A 13,937-nucleotide genomic window follows, 5' to 3' on the forward strand; every position below is an offset into this window, starting at 1 on the left:
AAATCTTTCATAGGTTTTCTTCTACATATTTTAGTAAGAGACATCATTTACGTTATATTGAGCTATACAAGTCTTAATACCCATGGTTCCCTTTAAAAACGTGACAATAACAGCATTTCCCGTAAGCATTGAGTGCTGTTGAGCAGATTCCTAAATGCCTCTGATTGGCCATTTTGTTCATGCGCTCAACAGATATGTCTGATTGGCTACAAAGATCAATGGACATGGGACCATTTGAAAGCCACGTCTATCTGATATATCTGCTCATAGATGGATCCTCTGATAGACACTGCTTTCAAACGCTCACGCGTCTGTGTGTATCTGTGTAAGCGCTCGGTGAAGAGCATGAAACGATGATAATTGTAGCCAGTCACAGTCATATCTGTTGAGCATGTGAACACAATGACCAATCAGAAGTGTTTACTAATCCGCTCAACAGGACTTAAAATGTTTGTGGGAAATGCTGGTTTAATCACATTTTTTAAATTTCGGTACTGACTGGTACCAAAGTGGGTACTTTTGACAACTGTAGTTGTATTCCTGCTGTTCCATAAGCGCCACCTGCTGGCAGAGATTGAATTTGCATTCTCAATCAGCCCGTCTGCTTTTGTGTACTTTTATGTAGCATAATTTAACTTTTTAATAGAATAATTTACATTTTTGGTGCAAAAATGAGAAAGAAATAAACAGAGAAACAAACAAAAATAAATAAATAAATCCAATCTAGAAAAGAATTGGCTTTTTTCAATTTCAATTTATTTTTGTTTTATATTTGATATATATTGTTTATTTTTGTTATTTTATTATATCTTATATTTTAATTTCGGAAAGAAATGTACAGCATTTTGTCAAAGAAATAATAAAAGGATACTTTTTTCATTTATAATTTGTCTTCAGTCATTTTGCTAAAAAAAAAAAAAAAAAGAAAATCTAAACATAAAACTAGTATTGTGAATCATATTACATATGAGGTTAGAAAAACTGAAGTATACTTTGGGCTTTAACGTATGCTAATCTTATTAGAGATTATGTGATGCAATCTTTGACCGAAACTCTTTCTTCTAGTCTGAACTAACACTTTTGGTTCAGCTTTGTACCAGTTTGACTCAGAGGAACTCCCAGGGATAAAGCCTGAAAAACACTATGCACACTCAGTGTTAAACACAAAACTAATTTCATTGGTCTCTATTTACAGGACAAGGGGTTACCACTGCAGCAGAACAAGGGTAAGGCAATGTGTATTTCTCTCTCCATCAATAATCTATAAACTTCATGTTCAGTATTGGTTGTGAAGATTGTCTGTCTTTTTTCACCATCATTTTAATTTTATTCATTACCTGAATTTTAGAATGACTACATTTGTTGATTTTGTTTCAATCAAGATGGTTAATTTCATTGGATAATCTGAATAAACTCACCCTCATGAACACTAATAATCATGGAATGATTCATGAAATCATTCTTTTTCTTGATCATTACTCAAATATGGGGAAGGAGGAAAAAAATGTTGTTCAGCATCAAAGCAGTTTACCGCTGTTTTTCCACTTCTATAACAGATGGGCAAAGAAAAGAAAGACGCCCGTCAACTTAGCCCCAAGGTATGTATATAGCAGACCTGTAGATTCCCTGCACGGAGTCCGTGCACGGGGCAGCGTGGCCATTTTAGTCAAAATGGTCATGAACAGGACGGACGTTATCTGTGGTAGATGAGGAAAAACAGCAAGTGTGAATTCCTCAGGGGCCAGATGTGCTTATTTTCTTCAATGTTAAGACCATTGACAACAATTGATTTCCAAAGAAAACTAAAAAATATACGTAACATACAAACTGACTCAATGACTGCCAAGTGATTGCACTCTGAGCATTTTGATTAATGCATTTTTTTTTATCCTCATTGCCCTTTTTCCTTCTCCAGGGATACAAGGGCCACCACTGAGAAAGCAAAAGGTCCTAGTCGACGAAGCTCACGAACAGACAAGGAACCTGAGGAGGAAGCATCCGACAGTGGACAGAGAAAAAGAGCTGCTCGGCCAGGCTCAGCCTCATCCAACACAGGAAAAGGTAAAGGTTAGATGACTTATTTAAATGGATACAATTATGATATATATTTCTGTAACAAATAAGCTGTAAAATATAAATATATATAGAAATGAAATGGGCCATTCTACACAATTGGTGCAAACTGCTAGCCTAGAATCTAGACGCGCCCCTAGCGGCAGCAAATTACATTTGCTTCCAAGGTCAGTCTAGTTACTCTCAATTCACTTAAAATTCCGAAAAATCCAAGATGTACCGGGCCAATCACGAGTCGGTGGGCGGGCTTAACATGATGACGCCTGACCTGCGACCATAAGTTCCGTCAGACATGAATTCCTGGTTCTGTGAATTACGCGTGGAAAACTGAACAGTATTTATATAATTTTTTACTTTGGATACACAGCCACGTCCATCTGTCCTGAGCAGGAGCTCGTTACATGTGAACGCGCTGTGGTGTAGAATACGCAAACACCGGAAGCGATCTGTGGCGTGTATACGACACTCATTGTTCACACAGTGCACAGAGATTGTGGATATAGCGGCTATTCAAAATGGTAATTACTTGCGCTTATCCTGGTTGTTCAAACCCATTTAAAGCTAAAAGATTACGTTTGCTTACGCAAACTCATCCTGGACTTTTTCACAGATTTCCATTTCCGGTGTTTGCGTATACTACATCAGAGCAGGGTGTAATTTGGATTTGTCTGTGCATGTTTTTGTTTACTTTTAAAGGTTTAGTGCCCATCTATGTCTATTATTTGGCTGACAGACTGCACAGTGCACTGATTTTCGTTAAAAATCTCCGTCGCTCTGACTACGTCACCTGACCGACTAAGTCTCTGATTGGTTGTAGCGCTATCCTATTGCGTGGAGAGGAGTTTGAAAGACAACCGTTTATCCCACCCCTCCGGTTGAGCCTTGTCTATGGAGAGTGCCCAGACCCTACATTTATGTGGGTCTGGCTTGCCAGGCTAGCAAACTGCTGTCCCACAAACAAAAAAACTAATTTAAGCATGCAAGTATTCAAATCTTAAATGTTTACTAAGATTCTATTATCTATTGAAACCCACAATAATATTTTAAATATCAGTAAGCTTAATCTAATAAAATCATTATTTAGTAGGTACTTTAAATTGGGAGGTGGCTGTCCTGAACCTCTAAAATCTGTGTGTAACTTTATGAATGTCACTACCAAACAGCATTTTTTTTATAATTATGCACACTTTTTTTCCATAACATTTAGCTTGTATATGTATACAACTGTTCAGAAGTGTGCTAGCTAACCATGTGCTGATTAGCCTCTTTGAGCTAGGTTCAAAAGAAACCCAAATTGTCACTTGGTAAAGTTTCGGTAGTGACATCTTAGTTTTTTTGGGTGTTATTCCATAAAATTGTCACTACTGTAACGATCACGTTACAAAAGGGAACACGTAATCGGTTATTTGGGGGAAATAAACAATTTTAGTACAGCTATGCAAATTGTAATATTTTAGTATGTGAGTTAAAATTCTGTAATGTGATGTGGTTGCTACCGAAAATGTGCAGTCACAACGGAAATGTGATGTTTTGTCAAAAATAAAGTATACTGAATTATCAACTAAGATTTTATGATAGTGTTTGGTTCAATGTATATTCAAACTAATGAATCCTTAAGTTTGAAATCAGTATGATTTTGAAAACTTGACTAAAAACACAACAAATCTCATAAAATATTGTTGAAATTGTATTTTTTATTGATTTACCTTTGAAAACTTTTAATAAAATAAAAAAATATATATTTACAAGATGATGGAAGCAAAATGTTAACCCACAAAGACCAAGACAGCCGTCCGCAGCTAAAATTAACTATTCTTAAATGTTTAATAACTTTTGAACCCCTAATCCAATTCAAATGCTTTAAAAAGTCTTGTAATGCACAGAGTCTTATCATATGTCTTTAATTTGGATATTCAGAGGCTCCGTAGTGAGCGTGATTATGTCATCGCATTTCCTCAGCACTGATTCGTCAGGTGAAACCAATGCATTTCGGTCCTCTGAGCCAAACAGGAACAATTGTTGATGTTTAGTCCCACCCCTGTGCCCAGATTGGTTCAAACTGTCATATATTCAACCAATAAATATATAGGTTTTGGTCTTTAAAGTAAAGCACATCGTGCGTGCATGAAAACAAACACAAAATAACACATTTGCATGACTGCATTCTTTGAAAAAGCACAGAAATACTGACGACAGAGCCCTTTGACATAACACAAACCAAAAACAAGAGTGAAACAGCAGTACATATCGGATAAAGCACTAAAATTTAGGTTTTGGCGTCACTAGGCGATGTCCTGGTAAAATAGATTCGGACGCAGACTACAGCCAGCAGATCCATCTATTTGGTTGTTTTATTATGTAACTAATTCTTGTATAGTTTGTAAAGATTATTTGCACTATTTTTTCTGTTGCGCTCAGTATATTTCTCTCTCATTTTGTGTGGAGTTTGTAAATAATTTGGACTCTATATTTTTGTTGCACAAGACAATTTGTGCAGTTGTTTTCTCTACTTCCTACACGGTTCGTGTTTATTGTTCATACTCAGATTAAGAATATATTTATCTGAAAAAGTAACTTTTTTACTGTGTTTTGCTCTTATATAACACAATGACTTTACTCCTGAAACGTCTTTGAACAGGTCTATATTGTCAATAAAGTAAATAGGCCTGTTTTTCACTGAAAAGCGCCTATAATAATATTATAATAAATGGCTATAACTTGCTTGGGGAATGTTATATATAGACAAAATTTGTAAAACACCTAAATACAAATTTCTAAAGAAAAAATTCAAACTTCAGGAGTTTGAGTACACCGTAAAAAAACACCCAATTGTTGCTAGCGTTTTTCCTAAAATTCTGGAAATTCACTAATTTTTAGAGAAAACAAAAGGAAAATTGTAATTTTAAATTAGCTAGACATAAAGTTCAAGTTCTTCTGTTTATAATGATATATGACAATTGATGACTGCTAGAATAGGTCTGAAAAAAAGAAGAAATGTACAGGTGCCTCAGGTGCCCCAAAATTGTTCTAGGTTTTTAAGGGTTAATAGGACAATGTAGGCTCTTTTTTATTAAATTATATATTACTGTGTTTCGGTAGTGACAAATTTGGGGAGAGCACAGATATTTCAAAACTTTCTGAAAATACAATGAGAATTAAAGTTGCAAGCAGCGATGAACGGGCCCTCGCTATCTGCGCAGTCGCCATCCCGATAGCATCAGGAAAACGGTGCCCAGTTGGCACATTCATTCACAGTAACGCTCTGCCAGTTTGGATTTAAAGTTTACAGCATTGAAAGGGTTACACTTTAAAATCAACACACAGACACATACACACTATATATAAAACATTTGTCAACATTAACTATATTAGTTAACATGAACAATAATTAAATAGCATTTATTAATGTTAATTAATATTAACCTAAAAAAAGTATTCATATATTATTAAAATGTAAATTTGTATCTTTTAACATTAGTTTATGTACTGTGAATTAACATGAACACAGTTCATGTGGGTATACAGCAATAGACAATAAAGTACTATATAAACGCTTCATTCTTTCAAAATATTTTTAAAAAACAAGTTGAGTATTGTAATGGGGCGATATAAATATAACTCATCTTAAAATGGTATAATTTTCAGATGTTTTGAACAGATAACAGCAAAGTTTGTTTTGTTGTCAAAGTTTGTCTTGAAATTGTTAATTATAATATATTCAATAAATAACACTATGAAAATAATTGTCTAACAATGAAGATAAATCGCTCATGCTATTTATTAATTATTAAAAGTTGTATTTTTCTTAATCTTTTGCTATGTGACTGCATAGGACAAGTTCATGGTACAGGTCAGCAAAAAAAAAAAAAAAAAAACTGCAAAAAACAAACAATGAAAGAGTTAGTGACCCTTTATATTTTCTCAAAGATCAGACATATTTTTGTAGATTACACTACATCATTGTGCATTTCTTCCTCAAAGGGCGCTGTAGAGGCCCTGTACCACGCCCGGGTCCCAGCCTCTGTGGCGTCCTGATGGCCGCAGATTCCAACGTGTGTGCAAATGTTCAAGAGTTTTTGAGTATGTTAAGGCCCCCAGAAGTGCCCAGAAGGTTGATTAAAAAAAAAAAAAAAAAATGAGTCCTTAGAAGAACAATAGGGCCTTCGCCCTTTTGGGCTCGGGCCCTAATTAACTGCGCAATTACTACAGGTGTGTATCTCAGATATTATACAGGTGTATGCATACAAAATCTGTGGTAAAAAGACGTTTTTGTCAAGACATTTCCAACTTTGACTTTGCACCAATTCTATAGAATGGCCCATATGTGACCCTGGACCACTAAACCAGTCAAAAGTGTACATTTTTTCGAAATTGAGAATTATAAATCATCTGAAAACTGAATCATTAGCTTTCCATTGGTGTATGGTTTGATAGGATAGGACAATATTTGGCAGAGATACAACTATTTGAAAATCTGTAATCTGAGTGTGCAAAAAAAATTCAAATATTGAGAAAATTGTCTTTAAAGTTGTCCAAATGAAGTTTATAGCAATGCATATTATTAATCAAAAATGAAGTTTTGATACATTTATGGTAGTAAATTTACAAAATATCTTCATGGAGCATGATCTTTAATATCCTCATGATTTTTGGCATAAAAGAAAAAAATAGATCATTTTTGGCTATTGCTACAAATATACACATGCTACTTAACTGGTTTTGTGGTCTGGTCACTTATGTAATATCTTTGATAATTGAATCCTAACAAAGCAGAAACATTGATTTACCATAAATGCTGAAATGAATGTTTTTTTTAATTTTCTTTCTTGTTTCAAGACTCAAACACTGGAGCCAGTCCCACCCAGGCAAAACGAAGGAAGTCGAAGTAATCACAACACATGAATAAACCTGTGAATTGTACATTATATTTTGTCGTTTTCTGAACTTGTTTTATCTGCTGTTTTTCCTTTTGTTCTAAGCAAGATAACCATGTACAGAAAGTTTTTTTTTTTTTTTCCTCCTTCCTTTCTTTTATTATTTTTTTTTTAATCATGATACTGTATTTTGTCCCTGGCTACTAGATCACGTTAAGATTGTGTTTGTTTGTCATTGTTTTGGTGTGACTTTTTTTATTATTATTATTAATATTGATCAATTCTGGATTAATCATGTGATGCTGACTGAGAATAGAACCGTGTCTGTGGTATCACGAATATAATAATGTGACAGAATCAGAATTTGTGCTTTCCACCCCCATGTCCTATATCATGAATTAACTGTGCATTTCAATACTGTCAGCACCTGTGTTCACACATTTAGCCCCTGGATCACATGCATTAAACTATTTTTACAAGTGAACGTTTGACTTGCTTTGTTTTTGTCACAAAACATGCAAATATTGAGAAAATTGCTTTTAAAGTTGTCCAAATGAAGTTGCTAGCAATGCATATTACTAATAAAAAGTTAAGTTTAGATATATTTACAGTAGAAAATTTACGAAATCTCTTCATGAAACAATGATTTTGGCATAATTTTGACCCATGCAATGTGTTTTTGGTTATTTCTGCAAATATACCTGTGCTACTTCAGACTGGTTTATAAACAAACAAACAAAAAACTTTTATTATGGATTTGACAGCACTACTTCCTGATAGATTTTACTATAATCCCTGATTCAAGCTTTTGAGTTCACATTCAGTGCAATTTTTGCTGAATTTCGTACTGCATTTATTTGATCAAAAATAAAAAAACAGGAATATTTTTACAAATTAAAATAACTGTTTTTATTTTATTATATTTAGTTTCAAATGCAAGTTTGTGATTAATCCGGGATGCCAAACGATTAATTGTGATTAATTGCATCCAAAATAAAAGTTTTTGTTTACATGTGTATAAACTGTATATTTATTATGTATAGATATACTTAATATTATAATTAAAAAAAATTAATACATAAACTTTGCATTTTTTTTAAATATGTGACCCTGGATGACAACCAGTCAAGGGTATTTTTTTTTTTTTTTTTTTATTGAAATTTATACATTATCTAAAAGCTAAGCTTTCCATTGATGTGTCAAAATCAAAATATTGAGAAAATTGCTCTTAAAGTTGTCCAAATGAAGTTCTTGGCAATGCAAATTACTAAGTTTTGATATATTTACGGTAGAAAATTGACAAAATGGAACATGATCTTTACTTAATATCCTTATGATTTTTGGCTTAAAAGAAAAAAAAGATAATTTTGACCCATGCAATGTATTTTTGGCTATTTCTGCAAATATATCTGTTACTTGCTGGTTTGTAAACAAAAAACTTTTATTTTGGATTCAATTAATTGCGATTAATCGTTTGACAGCACTACTCTCTTCATAGATTTTAGTGTAATCACTGATCCAAGCTTCAGCGCCAATTTTACTTTCATTTTATTAAAAAGCCTTTCATATTAGCAACTTTTATACAAAACTCGTCTGAGACTACTACTGAGAGTAATAGTAATCAAACATTTCAAATGATCCATAACAGATGCAAAACAAAGCAATTTTCACGGAATTTCCTACTGCATTTATTTGATCAAAAAAAAAAAAACAGGAATATTTTTACAATTTAAAATAACTGTTTCTATTTTATTATGTTTAGCTTCAAATGCAAGTTTGTGATTAATCTGGGATGTCAAACGATTAATCACATCCAAAATATAAATGTGTGTAAACTGTGTATATTTATTATTTATAGATACACTCATATACAGTTTATTTAGAAAATATTTCCATGTAAATATATCCATTTATACAACAGTTCGTTTGGTTCTCAAATCTGATTGGTTGAGAACCGTGAGATATTCTACTGGTATCTCTACAGGAACGCCCTTTCACAATTTTGTATCACTCCGCGTGTTCTAGCCGGGACCGTTTTTTTCCGAGTGTCATGGCGAACGTCCAAATCCTGTATCATTTTATAAATATTACTCTTTTTGTGTCACGTAATGTAGTTTTAAGATGTTTTCAGGCGAGAATGTACTTGTTTATAGTTCAAATATGCAGTTTGTTAATAAAGATGATGTCTGTTTGAAAATTTGCTTCGTAGTTTTCGGACGTGCGAGACCCATAACGTCAGGGGGCGTTCTGCACTCATCAATCCGCTCTAGAGCGCTCTCACCACGGCCAGATATTGTGGAATTTACAGCTGGCTCTGATGTCTCTGTAGTGGTTACACATGACATGTAATTCGTAATCTAACGGGCAGTCTTTGATCTCATTAATCTATTATTTGTTCCAGAGAAGAAGATAGTTTATGTAGCATGTTTATGTAAATACAATGCTGAATGCTGCCTTTACTCTTGACTGAATTGCCTAGCAACTTTTTGATGCCTGTTTTTGTTTTTGTTGTTGTTGTTGTTGTTGTTGTTGTTGTTGTTTATTAAATATTATTACTCAATAAATAAAAATCTATATAAACTATATTTTAAATAATGTGTTTAATAATAGTATTTAGTATTGAGTAACGTGCTTACATTCGTGATGGTGATTTTAGTTAACGTTACATTGTTCGGCCTTTAGATGGCGACAAGAGACCGTGTTATGAGTGAGCAGTTAATAGTGACTTTGGGACTTTTAAAATGAAAAGTTAAGCGGAAGTTATTTTTAGCTTCAACAACAGCTTGCCACAGCGAATAAATGCACTGAGCAGCAAAATCACTCTTAATAGATGAACAGATATTAATGCTTTCTTCAGTAAACATTCAAACTAATGTCATGAATATGAATAATGAATGCTCTATCAGATGCAGGTACGTTAATGACTCGCTCAGTCCATCTCATAATACTCAAACATGATACAGTGAGGTTTTAATTAAGCAATAAGGTACGAGAGGCCGTGCTGTATCGTGAATAAATCACAGGCCCTTCAGCCATGATTTATTCACGATACAGCACGGCCTCAAGTACCTTATTGCTTTTATAAAATGGTTACCACACAATAAAAATATTAATATCAAAAATATATATTAATTTATATATATATTAGGTTGTACATTTTCATAAAGTAAAATCATTAACTGCCTTCCCCTGTAAAAAGTAGTCCCTAACTGCTAAAGCTTTGTTTACATTGCTAAGGGTGGTTGCTAAGGAGGTAGCCCTGCTGTATGCAGAGCCATATAAAAAGAGAGTTGCGACACGCTTTGATCTCGCCGCCGCACGGTCACGTGGTTCATGGAGCTCTCAATAGTTCCAAACAGCTCCGCGCTGTCAATGTGTTTGAATGGAGTTAAATAGGATAGACAGCAGTTTTACTATATTTGCAGCAATTTCGAGTAATTATTTACACATAATGTGCATTGATTGTGTATTGATAACTTCTCTGAATACGCTTTACAATCGCATTTTATTCTGGGGAGTGATAAAGAGACATAATTAATATGTTCTCATACTCTTTGGCAGTCAAATGTGACCAAACACCTTAAGTGTAACTTTTATTCAATTAAATAACTGTAATATATATAGTTAAGTTCTATTTAGTAAATATTTTGAGGAGGTTTTTTTTGTACTTAATATGTGCAATAATGATCCTGACCATTTAAAAGATAACATTTTCTAATATAGTATTTAGATTACAGTTAGTGTAATATTTAAGGTTAAATACATCTGCATGTGTATTTGGACATGATCAAACACTTTTTTTATACAGTATGTTTCGATTTAACGATTTAATGTTAAATAAAAAAAAAAGTAATTTACTCTTGTTTTATGATATTCAAATATACAACATAAGTGAATATTATAAAAGGCAAGCAAAAATGGCATTTAACATAATAGAAAAGATGAAAATAATGTTTAAAAAACACAAGGCAACGAATTGCATTCAGCATACATTTTTATCGTGTTTCTTGAATGCAGTCTTTACTGAAACTCATTCAACCTCCTACAGTGAGAGAAAGATTGCAGAAAGACTAAAAACATAAAAATATGACTACTAGCATGGGCGACATTGGGGGGGGGGGGGGCAAGGGGGGGCAGTTGCCCCCCCTGTGGTTAGTCATGGAATCCTCGACAGCCCCGCTGCAACTGCTTTAGCCAAGCTTAGGCTCGGTTGTACTTGGGAACTAGACGGTGCTATATAACCCTCAAACGAAAGCAAAGCAATTGAAGATCTGGCAAACTATCCAACGTGTTTTTGCAGCGTTGAGCAATGTAACCAATCACAGACATATCTGTTGTTTCCGAACAATTAGAAACACTTGTCAGAATTCACTCACTGCTGAAAGCGCCTGATCGGTTTTTATTAAGTGCCGTTTTGTGCGCTCATGAATCATCTTATGAGTGTAGACGCGATGTAAATAAAATATTAATTGTGTAGTTTAGAGAGCTTTATTAATTATAACGGAATTTTGTGAGATCTCTATGAACTTTTAGTGATAATAAGGGGAGCGTGCTTTGCACTTTCTAGGCTATAATCCATTTAGAATTTGTATGAAACTTTCGTTTTTCGGCACATGCAAGCTGATATGTTTTGGGAGTGACATTTGCATATTTACGCTGGGTTTATTCTCGAAATAACGGTGAAGCAATAGACGGGATAAAAATATATTTTCCCCTTCTCCCAAAACAACTTACTGTTTCAGCTATAAAATAGTTCAGTTTTGTATGTAATGGCAAAATGTTTATATTTAGTTTCGTTTTTTATTTAGCTAATTTAGAAAAACGCTTGGAGCATTTTTTTATTCGTTAAATATATATACCGAACAGCGCCCATCGGAAGACTGATCATAGTCTGTTTAATCAGTTTGCCTTCTCAAATCATCACGACTTGCCTAAAATGAAATCTATAGATATAAAACAGTTCAGGTAAAAAACAATGGTAGTTTAAACGTTACAGATAAATGTGCGCTATATGCGCATAGTTTGTGCAGAAAGTGAAAGTTAAAGCTTGCAGGACATCGAGGCACCAGCGCAATCACTTGCATTTTTTTCATTGGAAGCAATTTAAAATTATCCGTCATTTTTGCTCACAAAGTACGAGTAATACATCGAAAAAAACGTTACAGCATTTTTATAAAATAAAGAAAACAAAAATTATGTGCTTTCTACCGTCTGGTTCTTGAACAGGAGTGCTTAACAAAATGAAGTGAAATGCATGCCTCACAGACATAATAAATACATTTATAGAAAGCTTTAAATTATTACTTAACGAAATAAATCAAATCAAAAGCACAAACTCTTTCATGTAATCCATAAAGATGAATTTCTCTCTAACGGCGCATCCAAAAAGGAGATTGCAGTCAGGATCTTTGCGACACTGACTCAGAATACACAAATTAATTAATAAAGAATTAATTTATGTCCTTACTCTTTCCTCGACACATTCATTGTTATTTATTTTTGCCGGTGCTTGGGGCGAGTTTTAGCCTATTGTGTGCGCTTGAACGCGGATTCAGCTGCGCTAAGGCACACTAAATCTGTCTGAGTCGGTCTCAAAAGCGAAAGCGAAAGTGAAGTTTCGTGTTGTTTCCAACAGCGCGGTATTTTTTTTCTTCACCATAATTGATGGATGTCTAAATTATGAAAATAAGGAGAAGCCTAAAACAGGCCCGATGCCGGCCCGGGTCTGAACTATGACGTGAAAATTGGCCCGAAGCCGTAGCCCTGGGGTGTAAAAAAAAGTCAGGGCCCATCGGCCCGGGCTGAAGTGCAGCGCTTTAATTGACTGCTTTGATGTGCTGCAATACCGTAGGGCACTGTTTTAATGCTTACATCTGATTTTTTTTTCTTGCCCCCCCTGACTCAAGAGTCAAAAGTCGCCCATGACTACTAGTATCTGGTTATGGTCGCTATTACGGTGTTTCTCACGTTATCCAGCTGCATTTACAGTTTAACTGTTTATTTTTTAACGATAAACATTAACTATAACACGCTTCATAAAACACCACTATTGGCCAGTTTTTCGAGAGGTCAACTGATGCGTTAAAATGTAAAGAAATGCAGTAATTTCTTCAATATACTTGCGACTGTGCTTGAGAAGCGCTGAAATGAATGGGCTTCAATGGAGGAGCTATTGGTTGTTTGGAACTATTGACCGCTCCATGACACGCTTTACTTCCGCATTCCTCAGTTCCTATGGAAGCCTATGGGAGTGTCGCAACTCTCTTTTTATATGGCTCTGGCTGTATGGTGAATAAAACACAGCTGCTGACCAATCAGAATTGAGGAATGGAACTAACCGTTTTATAATACAGTAATACAATAGGCTTTCAATGAAGCAACTCAACATTCCTTCGTTACTAGTTCTAAAGTGACATTTTGGAATTAGTAATGAAGAAGCTTATGCTCAGCTGACCAACCGTCAAACTTTGATTTGAATTTGTGGCGGAAGGAATAGTTCGCACAAAAGAGGGCTTTTAAAGACACTCCGTTGTTATTTTATGTATTTACACACTCGTGCCGTCGAACTGTTGTATAAACGCAATATCACGCTCGTAGACTTGAGATATGGCTGTATATCGGCACGGTTGTGATTGCCTACGGCGAATCACAACCATGCCGATATACAGCCATATCTCGAGTCTACGAGTGTGATATTGCTCATATAATTGATATTATATACACATTTTTTCAATACATAAACATAGCATATTTTTCTTAAATATGTGACCCTCTTTGTTGGCCGATAACCTTGTGGGCAGCTCGCAGACGCTCCGGGACCTTTCCCGATCCCGCCCCCTATCTCTCTCCTACTTCGCTTCCTGTCACTACTGATCTGTCCTATCAATAAAGGCGAAAATGCAAAAAATAAAATCTTAAAAAAAATAAATAAATATGTGACCCTCGACCACAAAACCAGTCATAAGGGTAAATTTTTTGAAGTTGAGATTT

General features: G+C 34.5%; 1 protein-coding gene across 3 annotated transcripts in view; it reads left to right on the forward strand.

The window, feature by feature from the left end:
• The window catches only part of ncoa6 (nuclear receptor coactivator 6), a 28,769-nt gene extending 21,338 nt beyond the window's left edge, over positions 1 to 7,431 (forward strand). The window contains exons 12-15 of one of the 3 annotated variants that reach the window (XM_073822955.1): positions 1,196 to 1,226; positions 1,557 to 1,598; positions 1,916 to 2,067; positions 6,910 to 7,431. In XM_073822955.1, the coding sequence (XP_073679056.1) occupies positions 1,196 to 1,226; positions 1,557 to 1,598; positions 1,916 to 2,067; positions 6,910 to 6,962 (278 nt within the window). In that variant the 3' untranslated portion in view covers positions 6,963 to 7,431. The remainder of the gene's footprint in view (positions 1 to 1,195; positions 1,227 to 1,556; positions 1,599 to 1,915; positions 2,068 to 6,909) is intronic. The other 2 variants (XM_073822956.1, XM_073822957.1) reach the window with 2 other exon arrangements.
• Positions 7,432 to 13,937: the final 6,506 nt, after the last annotated feature.

Source organism: Garra rufa, chromosome 18 (genome assembly GCF_049309525.1).
Source record: "Garra rufa chromosome 18, GarRuf1.0, whole genome shotgun sequence".
Taxonomy (NCBI): Eukaryota; Metazoa; Chordata; class Actinopteri; order Cypriniformes; family Cyprinidae; genus Garra; species Garra rufa.